Genomic DNA, 17,974 nt, shown 5'->3' on the forward strand with positions numbered 1-17,974 from the left:
AGTCTGCTGCGACAGCAAAAGAGAGAGTAATTGGCTAGCAATTTCTTCTGCTATACTATTTCACAAATGCACACTAAAAAGTACACTCAAATGTTTGGATCCAGCGTGCAAAGGCTAAGAGGCACTCTTACAGGAAGCAGCTGGGGAGCCAGGAAAGGGACCCGCATTCTCTCATGTCATCCACTTCCTCCATCTGTTCCGTTACGAGCTCTATTGTAGGAATTATTGTTTTGCATCTATCACATGGGCATGTTGATAGTCCTGTTGATATCTGATGCGAGTCCTGGGGCCTGGAATTTTGGAACTGATCATTGCAGTATTTAAAAGTTATCATATTAACTCCAAACAGATGGTAAAACAGAAATGCTGTTGGGTGTAGGACCTTGCTTCACTTGGCCAAGAATTCTTTGCCCTTTATTAAGACCCTCCATCAGGGACCTCTGATTTATAAACAGGAATGATATTAGCCCTGTTTTACAGACGGGGACACCAAAGCACAGAGAGGGAAGGTGACTTGCCCAAGGTCACACAGCATGCTAGGGCAGCACTAGGAATAGAACTTAGATCTTCCAGCCAGATGACATAACCACCATCCTTCTTCCCTATAGGTCTAAGGCATGAGGCCTCACTTGCTTTGAGCTACAACGTATAACACAGAGGTCCCCAAACTGTGGGGCGTACTCCCATAGGGGGCGTGGCTGGGGCCTGGGCTAGCCCCCGTGGGGGGCAGATAGGGAGCGCCACCCAGCTCCGCTCCCAGCCCCAGCTGCTGGCCCTGTGCCAGTGGCTCCAGTCCCAGTCCCGAGCCCAGGGCTGCAGAAGACAGTCTCATTCCCGGGGCTCTGCTCCTAGTGCCTGGCTCTTGGCCCCGTGAGGTAAAAAGTTTGGGAATCACTGGTATTACGAGTGACATAAAATACTGGCAGTTCACGTATGTAATAGATAGACCTCACCAGAAGGGAGGGCACGCTTCAGACCAGATTAGATATAGTCATAATAAATGGTGCTATTGCTGTTTGTACTAGTAACATTACCCACAATGTAGGCCGGGCCCACAGCTGCTTAGCTCAGGCCAGCCTCTCTCTGATCAAGCTGCAGCATGACATAGTCTTAGGCCACTTCCCATGCGGATTTAACTCTGGAGTAGTTCTTGGAGGCAGCTGGAAGATTTAAACACATCCGGGATGTCACTGTCCAGTTTTGAAATTATTTTGTAAATGGGTTTCTTCCAGGAGGGGTCAGAGTCCTTCCCTGTCCTGACAGCACTGAAGAACTCCCGCAGGGTCCTGCTAGCAACCTCCAGGAAGCGATCAGGGACCTGCAAACAAAGAGAGAAGGAGACTTAGGAGGCAAGTGTGCTATTCTGGAAGTCCCAGGAGGATGGGAAGGGCTGCTGCACACCCTGCCAAACATACACAAGGAGAGGGGGTTCTTCTGGCCTCCCCCCTGGCAGAGACAGATACTGGCAGCCTTCCCAATCCCCGCAGGGGTGGATACCCAGCTCCCCAGCAGCTGAACCTCTCTCCAATCTCCCCTCCCAGACAAGTAGCCCAGCTGCTCATTCAGGTTAGCAGGGTGGTTGATTCCCCCAAATAACCTCCACTACTTTCCCATATGGTGCTTCCCAACCAGGACACAGTTTCATCCTCAGGGACAGCAAGGGCAGAAATCTGCTGTAGTTCCTCCATTTAGGGGAGAAGATCTGGTTAGTCCTGCCCTACAGGACGATGGGTGAGCACTCATAATGTTCCCACATAAGGAACCCGTGATTCCGCACTAAGCGGACATACAGCTCAGACTGCCCTCTCCAAGTCCATGGTGATTCCCATGAGGGCCATAAGATGGCAGGTTGTCCCAGAGTACATAAGGCACCATCCAGAGCCTCGCCCTTCACATCTCAGGACAGTTAAAGCCTTTGCGAAGAAAGTCAGAGTTTCATCTGGGCACATGGGGGTGACAGGTCCCTCCTGAGACTTGGACACTTGGTGACCATGGAGACAGGCACTGGATAAGAATACAGATAATCAGATGGAGAGGTCTGATCAAGCACAGGACTGGGAACCAGGAAGTCCCAATCCCAGCTGTGACACGACTCCCAGTGTGTGAGCTGGGACAAGTCACTTACCCACGCTGTATTTTGGATTCCCCATCTTTACAATGGGACTAATGCCTCACGCACATTCTTGGAAGCTGTGAGAAGAAATCCATCAATATTCGTAAAATGCTTTGAAGATGACAAGTGTGAAGTATGCATGGGCTGATTTCCCAGCAGCCTTTGCAACCAATGGGATCTGCAGGTTTCCAGTGCCTGAGAAAATCAGCCCATAAATGACTTGCCTGCAGTTGTCTTTTTACCATCAAGCCCCTAAGTCAAACCATTACAAGCAGAGCTGAGCACAAACTCAATTGACTCTGTTACATGTACTAGTGATGCCAGAATTAAGGCTGCAGGTCCTTAGGCCTGGTTTTTCTATCCTTTGTAATTATGGTCAGAACTTGTTTTCCTCCTCTCTCCCTTTGCTCTGTGATGGGAGCTAAGGGATGGCACTGATCCCAGCTTGCAGACCCATTGGTTAGATGCACTCTGGGGCACCCCGAAGTTTCCATCCTGGCTGAGCACAGTCTTACCTCAAAATCATTCCCCTTGTTATAATGCATGTTGAGGGCTCTGAAGAGCTCAGAGTCCCGAGAAACCATCAGGTGGTTGGAATCCGTGACTTCCTCCAAGATGGCTTGTCGGGCAAACTTCTCCATCTGGATGTAGTAAAACTCACGGAAGTTGCTGAACCACTTGATAAGCTGAGAAGTGATGCAGCGGTTGAACTGTGAAAGGACATGCACCAGAGGAGCAAGGAAGGGTTAAACCCCTGTTCCCATTGGGCGCCATAAGAAGGAACCAGATTTCAGCAAAGAAAATAAATGTAGAAATCTTAGACACCAAAAATATGAAAGAACCCATTCTAGCTTCCTCAAAAACATGAACCCCCAGCCCCCGACAGTCACATGGGGAATGACTGGGTGAAATTCAGTGATCATCTGCCAACAGAGAAGGAAAGATTCTCCTTGTATTTTGCCTGGGAGGAGAGTACAGTCCAGGTACATATGTCACAGATGGTGCCCAGGAATCTTAGCTTAAACTTTCCTTTGATCCATCAGCCCTGGCAAAAGCATCCCATCTAGTCATGCCCCATGTCCTTTGCACAGGGATGAGTATGTGCAGCAGGGGTAGCTGGTATGGCTGCAGAGGACCATCTGGATGCTCATTCCTACCCCGAGATTTTGACCATCCTTTCCTCTGTTCTATCCCCTGCGTACACACACACTTTTTGAAGCAGCTGCTGTCCCTGCACCCAAACTGTCGCTGGCAAGGTGGGGAGAGCCCAATGAGAAGACAGTGCTGCTCCTTAATCAGCCATAGGGGCCGCTAAAGCAAATAGAGAACCTACAGCATTGTGAGCTCGTGCCCTCTAGCATGAGATAGTGTAACCCGGGGAATTAGGCCAGTAAGCAGTGTTGCCACCCTAGGCAAGGTTTCATCATCTGGGCTACTTTTGAAAGGCCTCTATGACAAACAATCTTGAATCTGCAACAGGCAGCTTTTTTATGCGACAGTGTGACCCTGCAGTGCAGACTACAGAGGGGTGAATTGCAGCATGCACACAAGTTTGAAGAGGGTTATGTTCATGCAAACTGGGCATCTGTTAGTTCATATCTGCAGCATCCGGGGGGGAAGAGGGGAGCGGGGGATTACATGCAGTGTTTTTCTGCAAACTGCAGTTCACATCCTCATACTGGGCACTGCAGGGCTCATGTAGACAAACTCTTAGAGCCCTGCTGCTCCCCAGTCGTGATCTCTTTGCTGTCAGCTGTTGGCCGTTTGAATAAGCAGACACTGAGGTGTATGTGCAGCTGGACTAAGTCCACCTCTCCCGGACAGCAGAAGCCACGTGGCACATGAACCTTTGGGAACAGAACTCTGCTGGCTGTGGTAAAGCAGGACTTCCGTTTGGCCAGGGTGACCAGATAGCAAGTGTGAAAAATGGGGACATTTTTTTTTTTGGGGTGGGGGGGTATAGTTGCCTATATAAGACAAAGCCCCTCAGATCAGGACGGTCCTGATAATTTCAGGACATCTGGTCACCCTTTTGGCTGTGGGATGTCTCCAGTCGGGCGGGGTGGTAGCCAATGGGGCGGGCAGCAATGGGGTATAAACCCAGAAGTGGCCCACGTGCAAGTGAGCAGCCACTGCCAGTGTTGCCAACCATGGTGATTTCTTTGAAATGGCAAAAATTGGGGCTTTTGGAAGCAAACTGTCATTTGGTGACTTTTGGGTTACTTTTCACATGCGATTGGCAAAAACGGGAGCTTTGAGGTTGGCAGCACTGCCAGTCAGGCTTGGTTGGCAGCAGAGCTGGGATAAGCAGCTGTACCTGGACATCAGGGAAGTAGGTTTTCAACAGAGTGGAGCTGGGGTAGCGAGTGAAGAAGAACATCAGCTTGGCCTTCTTCAGGTGGCCAGGGGTCAGAGCCTCCTGGATTTACTCCAGAGTCAAGGAAAAGCTGTTTCCTGTTTTCCTGCACATACAAATCATTGAATTTGCACAAGGCCAGACACTCCTAAGGATGCCTCCAGCATGCCTGTCTTTACCTATGATGTCTCTTCTGCACAGACAGCCCACTCTCTGCTGTATGGTAATGGGCGTGATGGAAGAAGGGTGCTTCCTGAGGAATCCCCATCTGAGGGAATCCTCTAATTATCTGACCCCAATAAAGACTCCACTAGTGACTACTTCTCCCCTTGACAGTCCCAGGAGAGTTGCAGCCAGCAGGAGCCCCCACCCTAGCTGACAGTAATGTGAACGTTTGTGGAAAATCGGTTTTCAGTGCCAGGATCATGTGGCCACCAAGATTTAAGAAATGGCCTGAGAATGGGATTGTGAGTCAGGAGCGCTTGGGTTCTATTCCCAGCTCTGTCACTGACATCCTCTGGGCCTGGGGAAAGTCACTCCACCTGTGTGTCTCAGTAGCCTCACATGTAAAATAAATACATTGATACCCATTTACTCTACCTCAGAAGGGAGAGGGATAATATGTTAGTGTGTGTAAAGTGCTTTGGAATGTGATGTATATAGGGTTGCCAACTTTCTAATTGCACAAAATTGAACACCCCTGCCCCACCCCTTCCCTGAAGCCCCACCTCTGCCCCACCCCTTCTTTGAGGCCCTGCCTATGCTCACTCCATCCCCCTCCCCTCCATTGCTCACTCTCCCCTACCCTCACTCACTTTCACCAGGATGGGGCAGGGGGTTGTGGTGCGGGGGCAGGTATGGGCTCTGTGCTGGGGGTGCAGGCTCTGGGATGAGGCTGGGGATGAGGGGTTTGGGGTGCAGGAGGGGGCTCAGGGCTGGGGCAGGAGGTTGTGGGGGTGCGGGCTCTGGAAGGGAGTTTGGGCGCGGGAGGGGGTTCATGGGGCGGAGGTCCCGGCAACACTTACCACGGTTCCCAGGAAGCAGACGCCAGGTCCCTGCAGCCCCTAGGCGCATAGGCAGCCAGAGAGGCTCCACACACTGCCGTCACACCTGCAGGAGCCACCCCCACAGCTCCCATTGGTTGCAGTCCCCAGCCAGACCTGCGGATCCAGCACTTAGGGCGGGGTCAGCACGCAGAGCATCCCTTGCCTCCCATGCACTTAGGGGCTGCAAGGACCTGGCAGCCACTTCTGGGAGTCACACAGAACTAGGGCAGGCAGGCAGCCTGCTTTAGCCCCAGGCCCCCCGCTGTGCTGCTGATGGGACTTTTAACTGCCCTGTCAGCAGTGCCAATCAAAGCTGCCAGGGTCCCTTTTCGACCAGGCATTCCAGTCAAAAAACGGACACCTGGCAACCCTAACATTGGATGTGTTGAGCATTAGCACCAAAATGGGCCTTTTGCTAGTCCACTGGACAGTTTTGCTGAAAATCAAATGTGTTCACTCCGGGTGGGCAGAAAGCTTCAGTCCATGGGCCTATCTTGGGGAGCATTGGTCACTAATAGGGTCTCTGCTGGGATCCGATGGGAGAGGGAGCTCCTGCCTGCTGAGAACTCAGAGTGTTCCACAATGAGATTTCTCTGAGTCTTTCGCATGAGCAGTGTTAGTGCCACCTTCTGGTAAGCCAGGAGTAACAAAAGTGAACAGAAAGAAAAGGAGGACTTGTGGCACCTTAGAGACTAACCAATTTATTTGAGCATAAGCTTTCGTGAGCTACACCTCACTTCATCGGATGCATTCAGTGGAAAATACAGTGAGGAGATTTATATACACACAGAACATGAAAAAATGGGTGTTTATCATGCACACTGTAAGGAGAGTGATCACTTAAGATGAGCTATTACCAGCAGGAGAGTGGGTTGGGGGGGCAGGGAGAAAACCCTTTGTAGTGATAATCAAGGTGGGCCATTTCCAGCAGTTAACAAGAATGTCTGAGGAACAGTGTGGGGGGGAGGGAATATACAAGGGGAAATAGTTTTACTTTGTGTAGGTTTCAGAGTAACAGCCGTGTTAGTCTGTATTCGCAAAAAGAAAAGGAGTACTTGGAGTACTTAGAGACTAACCAATTTATTTGAGCATAAGCATCCGATGAAGTGAGCTGTAGCTCACGAAGGTGCCACAAGTACTCCTTTTCTTTTTACTTTGTGTAATGACTCAACCACTCCCAGTCTCTATTCAAGCCTAAGACGTTCTTGTTAACTGCTGGAAATGGCCCATCTTGATTATCACTACAAAGGGTTTTCTCTCTGCCCCCCCCCCCCACCCACTCTCCTGCTGGTAATAGCTTATCTTAAGTGATCACTCTCCTTACAGTGTGCATGATAAACACCCATTTTTTCATGTTCTGTGTGTATATAAATCTCCTCACTGTATTTTCCACTGAATGCATCCGATGAAGTGAGCTGTAGCTCACGAAAGCTTATGCTCAAATAAATTGGTTAGTCTCTAAGGTGCCACAAGTACTCCTTTTCTTTTTGCGAATACAGACTAACACGGCTGCTACTCTGAAAAGTGAACAGAGCTCAGTACAGCCCTCCTGAATGGAGGAGAGGGAGCTTATGTGTTAGGCCTTCAGGAGGGTTCAGATCTGAGTCAGCTGGTCTCTTCTGCCCAGGCCCCTCTGCCAGCACCATGTGAAAGGGGAGCCTGATGCCCTGCTTTCTCACAGTAGTACATGAAACCCTGTTAGTTAACCAGCCCCTGTACTGTCTCAGGTTCATGCATGTAGGTGAGGGGGCAACCTTAAGAGCAGCTACTCATGTTTGAGGCTCTAATTGCTGATCTTTAATGGTCACTAAAGGATATATGGACTGAGGAGAAGGGCATCCCATCCATCACAGTCTGCAGCTCTCCACATTCTGCCTTCCTGGCTGGAAGAAGAGTCAAATTTTCCATTTCAGCAGTGTTAAGGGACATTGGATATTGCTGGTGTCTCATGACTGATGACTTCAATTTGACTGCTCTCCAGGGTAGATCTAGGGACTCTTGAGAAGACCAGTCTGGGGAAGAGGCAATTCTGTGAGGACTGCTGTTCCAATGGCTATTTTGACTGTACTCTAGTAGCTGGCTAAGAATCTGTTTTTCTTGAACTTGAGAAGTCATGACCAAGGGATGATTCATGTTAGGCACATGGCAGGGTTTTCTAGCTATTTTTGAACTGATTGGGTGAGCATGAAAGTCTGGAGACTTCTCCATGACTAGCGACAAGGCCTCTGTGTGGGCTTCAGTCAGTGAGTTTACCAAATTTTGGGAGGAAGCCCCAGGAAGCGATTTTCTGCTGGAGTATTCCTCAGTGGCAAAATCCTCTCTTCTGCTGTCTGACACTGAGATTGGGAGGCTGTTGTATAGCTGAGCCAGATGGCCTGATGGCTTGGACAATATTTGTTTTAAAACTGTGTCCACCGTCTGAGATACCACTGTGGCTAGCTCATGCTTTAATGTCTCAGAAAAGGTTCTTTCTTCAGAGGACAGTTCACCCAGATCCTCCATTCTCCTTTCTTCTTCTGACACTTTGTGTTCTTCCATCTCTGAGATGCTCCTCCGAAGAAGAGTTCTGTGTTGGTCACTGGTAGCAGCCTGACGGCTTTCATTTAGACTGTCTCCACACTTCCCCTTCAGTAAGTGCATAGTCTTCGCCATCCGTTCATAGCTTTGATCTGAATCACTGAACTCATAAACCTGCAAGAATTTCTCTTGAAGCTGCCTCAGCTGTTGCTGCAAAACTTGAAGCTGTTCCTTCAGTTGGTGGCACTCCTCTGCCTTGGCACTGCTCCTGCCTCTTCCTGCAAGCTGTGCTACATGTGGGCTTTGCTGCTGGGGAAGCTTCTGCTTTCTCTTGTTCTCCCTATAGTTCTCACTTCTTTTCTCCACAGGGCGTTCTCTGTCTCTTTCCCCATTGGTACCAAGTGTGATAGGGTTTGGTGAGAGGGTCATACCTCGGATAATGCTTTCCACTCTGGCCCTCTTAGCTCGTAAGTGTTCATTATAGAACTGGTCTGTGTCACCAAAACTGGAGATTGGAGTATAGCACAGAGGGGAGGCCAGGGTTGGTGTCCCTTCCTTAAAAGATGGGCAGTCCCTGGCTTCCTGGGGTGATTCCGTTGTCTGCAAGGAAGGGAAAAGGAAGTTTGGATCCAGGCTCCTGTTAACGATTGTCTGGTTGAGGAGTTGTGATATGATGGACACACTGGGGGAAGAGAACAACGAGTCTCTTTGGAGACAGGGCTCTTCTTTCTGCCCACCTGAGTGTCCTGAACTCGAGCTATCTCCATCCTGCTCAGAGACACAGCTCCCATTCATAGTTTTTCCACTCTTGAAGATGAAGACCTGACACTCAACAGTTGCCACTCAGCAGTTGTTTTGATGATGGTACTTGTTATACAGGAACACCCTAGGACTTGAGGACTGCTGATGTGCTATCTGTTTCTGAGAGCTGGAGCTGAGAAAAGAGCAAGAAATGTTACCCAGTGAACTCTACTATATCAGCTCTCCATTTGTGTGGGAACATTTCCTCCTCACTGATTCCCTGTGATTGATTCTCTGTGACCTCCCTACTCAATGGTAACCCACTTCACTCACCAGTGCTGAAAAGCCTCCAGCCAGTTAAAAACATCTGAGCTAACCTGTTGTACAATGCAGGACCGCACGAGCACACCTTCCTGGTGCTCGGGACAGTACAAGGGCTCTCCATTCAATATATGATCATTCATGGTTTGGGCCCAGGTTCTCTCTGCAGCCATGGTATTTGCATCCCCAGGAACAGTGGAACTGTCAGCTGCAGGAGGCAGAACTTTCTAAGCAGCCAGCCTGTAGTTTTGGATTATACTTCCGTGAGAGGTTAAAATGATCACAAATCTCATTGCTGCCTTCCTTGCCAGAGCTTCCCAATAAATAATATTAAATGTCTTATACACCCTTCCCCACAATCCAGAGCAAGAGAATCCTAGACAATGTGTGCAACGTAAATGCCTAAAGAGAGACAGAAGATAGGTAGACAGAACCACAAAACCGCATTGATTAGACTACACGGTGGACCCATGGAATTCCGTAAGGCACTCAGATACAGTGGTGATGAGCATAGTATAAATACCCAGAAAGATTTCAGATCCAAACTCTGTTTCAACCAAGCCTTGGTAGAGGTTCTCTGAGGTGCCCCTTAGTTCAGGAAAGGGAGCTTAGGGCTGTATCCTCAAAGTTCCTCAGCTTGAGGTGGGTGTTGTAAGAAGGTGGCACTTATGGGTACACTTCAGCTCAGACTGTCCTGGCTTTCCTCGCATTGCAGAAAACCCTTTCTGAATCATTCTGAAAGGAGAAATCTGACTGCTCTTCATGAGCCCCATATCTTTGTGTTCCAGTGTTCACTTGTGCTGTTGAATACATCTAGCATTCTGTGCATCCCTACATCTCACAAGGCTTTCCCACATCTGGGGCTGTGGCAACTGGAGAATAGACAAGTGCCTCATCTCTCTGTGGTGGCCTCACTACTCCATCCTTCCCAGGGTCTGGATACATGAATACTAATGTTCAGAAAGTGACTCTATGTGGATGATAATGCAAACACATGTAAAATCCTCAGAGTGTAGGCTATGGGACTTTGCCTCTGCCTGAAACATACAGGTGTCAGACATTACACACAACTCAGTTTGAATAGCCAGCTCCTCAGTACACTCATTAGTATCATACAAATATATCTGAGGCTGGGCACTGATGGTGCCCGGTTCTGCCAGCATTGAGCATCTGAATGCATCCACAGCGGGGCACAGGTTGTTCCTGAGTAAAATGACTGTCAGCACTGGGCACCTAGGCATACACACATTGAAGCAGGACTAGTGCTTGGGTAAGAAGGGTCTGACACACACAGACCCAGGTACCATTCAGCATCAGGCTCAGAAGAGCTACAGAGCTGGCAGTGCTATCCAAAAGTTTCACTGATCCAGAAGCAGTGACACTCTTTAATGTTGCCTCCAGTTATCAATGTACATTAGAACTAAGGAGTTAAAACAATGCTTTGCATTTTATTTCTAGGAGCTTTTTTTAAAAAGGAAAATGAAAGGAGAGGGGCTGGGGGGTTAGATGAGCAGAGCATGAGCCATTGACCTGGCAGTTAGGAGTATAAGAACTAACATACCAGATCAGAGCAGTGCTCCAACCAGCCAGTACCCGGTCTCTGACCGTGACCAGTACCAGATGGGGCAGAGGAAGATGCAAGAAACCTTGTAATGGACAATTACAGAATAACCCACCCCTAGGGCTTTTTCCTTTTAACCCTCTTCAGTTCATGGCTGGGGATTACATCCTGAAGCAGGAGGGTTTATATTACTTCTAACCATTTTAAAATAATATCTAATATGTCAATAGCTGTTCTTATTGTCCTTGAAACATCTGATCCTTATAGGAAAATACTAAGCTCTTCTACTCAATGCTAGCTTGCGGCAGTGAATCCCACAGATTAATTTCTGCATTGTGTAAGATATATGTCCAGTTTCCAGCTGGTTGCCTTTCAGTTTCTCTGAACATTCCTTTGCTCTTATATTACAAGAAAGGGTAAATAGGAGTGCTGGATTTACCTTCTCTAAATCATGCATTATCTTGTACACCTCTAGCATATCGCCTCTCTAAATTGAACAGTCCTGTCTTTTCAGTCTCTCTTTACTCTTTGCCACTCATCATTTTGCTCACCCATCTCTGAATCCATTCTACTTCTGCTATATCCCTTTGAGACAGGGTGACCAAAATTGAGCAGCACTCCAGGCAAGGTCATACTACTGATTTATGTGCCATTCCTTTTGCAGCCTAACATTTAGTTTGCTTTTTTAACTGCCACTGCACATTGAACAGACACTTTATTATGCTGCCTGCAATAACCCCTTGGGCTTTTTCCTGAGTGGTTACAGTTTGTGTAGACCAGTGGTTCCCAAACTTTAACAACCTGTGAACCTCTTTCACTAAAATGTCAAGTCTTGCAAACCCCCTCCTAAAAATGAACATTTCCAGGGATTTTCTCCTTTACTTGAGAATAAATTATAAAAGCAGTGATCTTGGAAATATAAAATTTGTCTTTATGCCATGCTTATTACTCACTATTTATTATTAATTATTATTTATCATTACAGTATTTTTATTACATTATGAAAATGGCAATATTCTTCCAAGATCTCACTTTTGTAGCTTGTATTGCTTTGAATAAGCCTGTTATAAGTCAAGGCTCCTTACATTCCATCAAGGAGTATCAGATGTGAAACAGCATGAAGGTATTTAAGAAGCCAACTCAAAGAGTTCCTCCTACACCGGCATTCAGGTTTTGAGCAGTCCAGGCAAACAACGCACGTTACAATAAAGCTTAAACTTGTTCTTTGTAATAATTTAAAAAACAATACTAGCTGCCTATTTAATTTTAAAAACAGCAACAAATATCCACCTCCCTTTCGATTTCTTATAAGGAGCCTTGAAGTTTAAATCTCCTCGGTGTGATAGCTGTGCTTGCTTTGATCTGCTTAGCACTTGGAAGTCCAGGGGCTCTGGGCTGCTGGCCCTGTGCTGTCTGGGGTTCCTAGGGACAGCTCTGTCCACCATTAGGGAATTTTTTCCCCAAGAACCCCCTGTAACATTTCAAAAACCCTCAGGGGTTCACAAACCCCAGTTGGGGAACCACTGCTGTAGACCCTACCAGTGTGTGAGAGTAATTCAGATCATTATTTCTTATGTGTCAAAAGCGAGTTTCATTTGCCGTCATGCTACTCATTCACTCGGCTGTGTTAGGTTGCTCTGAAGTTTCTCGCTGTGTTCTCTAGACTTGACTAACCTAACTATCTTAGGGGATGTCCACACTGGAGCTGAGAGCGAGCCTGCCAGCCCAGGGAGACATGCTCCTGTTAGCTGGGCTCCAGCTAGCACGCTAAGAATTGCTGCAGAGGCTCAGGCAGCCACCCAAGCTCAGACCCAGAGTACCTGGAGCCCTGCTAGGGCGGGTCTATCTACTCAAGCAGGGAGACTCGCTCCCCACTGCAATGGAGACACACCCTTTGTATTATCAGTAAATGTTGCCACTCCAGTGTTCTCCCTCTTTTCCATAGCATTAATAAATATGTTCACCAACCCTGGGAGACTTTTTGCCCTGCTGGAAATTGACCATTTAGTCCTACTCTATGGGCTTGTCTACACTACCCTTTGGATCGGCGGGCAGCGATCGATCCAGCGGGGGTTGATTTATCGCATCTAGTATAGTTATTTATGTAGCTGGAGTTGCATAGTGTAGGTCGATTTACCGCAGTAGTGTACTTTGCCTGTCACCCAATGACTGTTTAGTTTTCTTAACAACCTCTTGTGAGCGGCTTGGTCAAAGTTTTTTTTTTTTAAGTTTTTGTAAGTTATAGCAACCATTTCTCTTGTATCCCTCTGCTGTTTGTTGACACACACAGAAATCTGTGTGGCCTTACAGACACCCTGCTATTTTATCCCCATCATATGCTCATCTAGGCATTTTATCGTTCTGTCTTTCATAAGAACATAAGAACGGCCAGACTGGGTCAGACCAAAGGTACATCTCGCCCAGTATCCGGTCTACTGACAGTGGCCAGTGCCGGGTGCTTCAGAAGGAAAGAACAGAACAGGTAATCATCAAGTGATCCATCCCGTCGCCCATTCCCATGATAATTTCAGTCTATTACCTGGGACTGAAGTAAGGGTCACTGGTCTGTAATTCCCAGGATCATCCCTACTAACCTTTTTAAAGATAGACTTAACATTTTCTACCCCTCCAGTCCTCTGGTATAGGAGCTAATTTTAATAAAGCCATATATAATTCCTGTATTTGCATAGTTCAGCCACTTCTTTCTTGAGTTTTTTCAGACCACTTGGACGTATGGCATATGTACTGGAGACTTGTTCTTTAATGTACCAGTTTGTTGCAGAACCTCCTTCTTTTGGCACTTCACCCCCTCACAGTGCCTCATCTTTTTTACCTGAAAAGGTAAAGTCCAGGATCTTACAAACTCCTTAAACTGAAGCTTTCTTGCTCCAGATACCAAAGTGACAGGCTCCTTGTAAATACAATAGATAGCTATTGAGCTGGCCATAAACTTTCAACTTGTCCAAAAATACTAGAATCAGCTTTTCCCATTAACCTGAGCTGCTCCTGCCTCACAAAGAGTTACAGAGTGGGACACAAGCCCTCAGTTTCAACCTATTTCTCTCCCTCCTGAAAAGCTCCCTACACCTCCTCATCTTCCTTTGGAATGAGGGGTTTTGTAAATGTGCGCGGTCACCTTTTAAACCTTGTATCAGAGAATTGATGGAGCAGGGCTGCATACACTCTGTGAGTTCCCTGTGCATCCCAGGAGTGCTAGATAGGGGAACCGAGCATTTGCTGATTGTCTTGAAGGGGCCCTTTTGGCTGAATTTTTGCAGGGATACTGGAACAATTTTTATAGTGGGGGTGCTGATGATGGAAACCATGTATTTGGTGTTTGTTATTACTATTTCAAGTCAGGAGGTGCAGCAGCACCTCCAGTTCCAGCACCACTGAATTTTCGTGGTTTTCTTCAATCTTTCTGTAGCCCATGAGGGATCTGGCACACACAGGGAGTGCCCTGTGCACCAGCAGCCATTCCCCAATATGCTATGCAGAACCAAAAAATAGCCTCAGAAAGAGCAGTATTGGAGGGATGAGGCCAGAGGCTGCATCTCTGGGGCCTGGCAGAATCCCTCCAGTCACCCACATCAAGGGGCCCAGGGGACAAGTTGAGGAAAATGTTCAGATCCCTCCCTCCAAAGCATCTGCTCTTAGAAGCAGAATGTACTCTGCACCCTGCCTTCCATGGCACATGGAGACGCCCTGCTCACTCCCTTCTCATTCAGATACACTGGATTCTTCAGCAAGGAATGCTGCTTCTCCTGGACCCAGAGCAATTCTGCACACAGGGGTCTCCTCCACTGCTGCTGGGGATGGCTCCAGCTCACCTATCTTCATTGAACACACCAGCTTTTCTCAGCCTCTAGGACCGAGGCAACCCCGGGCACCGGGGGACAACCAAAATGCTTTGGGAGGGTTGGGAAAGGGAAGGAGTCTCAAGTCAGTGCCCCCTACCTCTTGCAATGTACATGTTAATGCCCTGGAGTTCAGGTTTGGTCCCGGTCAGTGTTTATGGCAATGGAGGTCCTGCCCCTACTTGTACATTAGCTCTTGGGTGAATTGTTCCTGCCATTTCACTGTCAGAGCCTTCAGGTCCTTCCTCACATTAATTAGTGGATGTTTTTAAAGCACTCTATACATGCTGAAAGAAAAGGAGTACTTGTGGCACCTTAGAGACTAACAAATTTGTTTGAGCATAAGCTTTCGTGAGCTACAGCTCACTTCATCGGCTGCTGTAGCTCACGAAAGCTCATGCTCAAATAAATTTGTTAGTCTCTAAGGTGCCACAAGTACTCCTTTTCTTTTTGCGGATACAGACTAACACGGCTGCTACTCTGAAACCTGTCATTATTCATGCTGAGTGTTACTATTAGCTACCCAGGCTTCTTTACAAGAAAGGGAGAAAAATCCCAAATGAGGCTACTCAGAATGCAGCAGGCCACCACCCCAAGAGCAGACACCCTAAATGGCCAGACACCCCCCCAAATCTCCCCAGGAACAGACACCCCAAACAGCCAGACACCCCCCAAACCTCCCCAAGAAAAGATCCCCCCAACAGCTAGACTACCCTCAACATCTCCTGAAAATACCGTCCCTTAACCAGATTATACCCCAAACTTCCCCAACAAGCATCTGCAAACCTCCTCAGAAGAGCCATATTCTGCAAACCCTCCCCATGGAGAGACTCCCCAAAACTGCCAGATTTCCCAGTTTTCAATGTAAACCCTGAATAGGAACCAGCTTAGTCTCTCTCCTCCCCAGGGAGATGGTTCACTCACCTGGTCCCCCTTTGTGTGTGGCGGGTGGGATGGTAGGCGCCTGCAGGGTACCCTGTGTTCCCAGAGTGTCTGGAGAGTGTGGCAAACAAGAGGCACTGAAGCACTAGCACTGGCATTGAAGAGTCCTCTGAGCTTGGTCCCTGTTAAAGAGGGGGATGGGGAGGCCAAAAGCAGCCAACCAGCTTCAAGGTGCTTCTGAATATGCAGATGAAAGAAGAAGAGGTCAGGTTCAGAGCCAGGGAGCGGGGAGGGAGACCTTCCATCTGCAGCTGGGCCACTCAGGTACACAGGAAGTCAGCTGTCTCAGAGGCTGGGTCTTAACATGTGAAACCTTTTTTTCCGATAGGGCCATTCCCAGTGGTAGAAGAGTTCTGTGCATTAACCTCTGGGTTCTAACTTGTTGCAGGTCAGGATATCTATGCATTGGCAGAGCTGTGTGTGGGACGGCCAGGACAGGAGGAGCAGGAGCTGCCATAGATCAGGATGGAACTGTAGGAGCAGATCATTGGGGCAGGGGAGTGGGACTGAGCAGTGGGAGCAGGACTGGAACGGTTGGTTCCTAGAGCAACCCCAGAGCTGTGGTGTTGAGTGATCACCCAGTGCTTAAGGAACTTGCAAGAGCTCTGCTTTATTCTGTATCCGGTTCCAACTGGCTGTGCATAATAACAAGGGCTTTAAAACGTCTTGCCCAGACTGTATCTGGGAAGCTTAGCCCTGAACGGCATAGTCCCCAATACCACAAGGGCAATTGTCACCCAGAATCCTACCTCTGCCATACCACATCACACCATCAATTCCTCTAGACTCATATAATGCATGCTGTGTTTCAGGGGAAGATAAAATCTCCCATATTGCACCTGGCAAGGGATGCACTGCTGCACATGGGGAAAATGCCTTTCTGACCCCTGTGATAATTCTCTGACAAGCCATGCTCCTAGAGAGAGCTCATGAGGATTCAGGAGCTTTGTGACAATACTGAGGCTGGCTGACAGCATCTCTCTCGGGCCTTGTGAGGAAGGGAAAACAGGGGGTGCCTCTGCACCGGAGGAGTCCTAATGATAAAGACTGTCTTCTCCTGTAAAGCTGAACACAGCAGAGGCTTGCACTGTCCTAGGAAAACCATAGTAATAATGCAGGTGGGAAGATAGCAACATCTTAGAGGATTTTGGAGCTTGAACCTGGTCTGGGAACATGCTGTTCCTCAGTTGCTATTGTCCTCACATCCATGCTGGAGACAGGGCTTATGAGACAACAATGCATCTCACTCAGAATGAGGCTCCCCCAGCATAAGCAGGGCCTACAACAGCTAATAAAGGGTGCTGGAAGAGAACACTGGCCATCTATGGACACTGGGGGAAGCTGAAATTCCAGATATCCTCAGCAATACATTGTAGTGACCAACAGTTTTCTAATGTGAGATTCCAGCTCTGAATACAATGGGGGATTTTGTTCTTTGCTGCAGCTGGAGAAAGCTCTGAGGTGTATGTGACACATGGGAAAGGAGTAACGTATAAAGAATAGGGCTGTCAATTAATCGCAGTTAACTCACATGATGTAACAAAAAAATTAATCATGATTAATTTTTTTAATCACGATTAATCACAGTTTTAATCACACTGTTAAGCAATAGAATAACAATAGAAATTTATTCAATATTTTTGGATGTTTTTCTACATTTTCAAATATATTGATTTCAATTACAACACAGAATACAAAGTGTACAGTACTCACTTTATATTATTTTTATTACAAATATTTGCACTGTAAAAAAAATGAACAAAATAGTATTTTTCAATTCACCTCATACAAGTACTGTAGTGCAATCTCTTTATCGTGAAAGTGCAACTTACAAATGTAGAATTTTTTTTGTTACATAACTGCACTCAAAAACAAAACAATGTAAAACTTTAGCACCGACAAATCCACTCTGTTCTGTTTCAGCCAATTGCCAAGACAAACAAGTTTGTTTACATTTATGGGAAATAATGCTGCCTGCTTCTTATTTGCAATGTCACCTGAAAGTGAGAACAGGTGTTCACATGGCACTTTTGTAGCCGGCTTTGCAAGGTAATTTACATGCCAGATATGCTAAACATTTGTATGCCCCTTCAGGCTTTGGCCACCATTCCAGAGGACGCTTCTATGCCGATGATGCTCGTTAAAAAAATAATGCATTAATTAAATGCATTAAACTGAACTCCTTGGGGGAGAATTGTATGTCTCCTGCTCTGTTTTACCTGCATTCTGCCATATATTTCATGTTATAGCAATCTTGGATGATGACCCAGCACATGTTGTTCATTTTAAGAACACTTTCACTGGAGATTTGACAAAGCAGAAGGAAGGTAACAATGTGAAATTTCTAAAGATAGCTACAGCACTCAACCCAAGGTTTAACAATCTGAAGTGCCTTCCAAAACCTGAGAGGGATGAGGTGTGGAGCATGCTTTCAGAAGTCTTAAAAGAGCCACACTGTGATGCAGAAACTACAGAACCCGAACCACCAAAAAAGAATATCAACCTTCTGCTGGTGGCATC

The 17,974-nt window shown here is 47.3% G+C and overlaps 1 protein-coding gene across 1 annotated transcript in view; it reads right to left on the reverse strand.

The window, feature by feature from the left end:
* PROX2 (prospero homeobox 2) overlaps positions 1-17,974 on the reverse strand; it is a 21,522-nt gene continuing 3,548 nt past the window's right edge. The window contains exons 2-6 of the mRNA XM_073349191.1: positions 15,437-15,505; positions 7,334-8,966; positions 4,431-4,538; positions 2,629-2,823; positions 1-1,318 (exon numbers count right to left, since the gene is read on the reverse strand). Coding sequence (XP_073205292.1) covers positions 1,133-1,318; positions 2,629-2,823; positions 4,431-4,538; positions 7,334-8,827 — 1,983 coding nt within the window. The 5' untranslated portion in view covers positions 8,828-8,966; positions 15,437-15,505 and the 3' untranslated portion in view covers positions 1-1,132. The remainder of the gene's footprint in view (positions 1,319-2,628; positions 2,824-4,430; positions 4,539-7,333; positions 8,967-15,436; positions 15,506-17,974) is intronic.

Source organism: Lepidochelys kempii, chromosome 6 (genome assembly GCF_965140265.1).
Source record: "Lepidochelys kempii isolate rLepKem1 chromosome 6, rLepKem1.hap2, whole genome shotgun sequence".
Classification (NCBI taxonomy): domain Eukaryota; kingdom Metazoa; phylum Chordata; order Testudines; family Cheloniidae; genus Lepidochelys; species Lepidochelys kempii.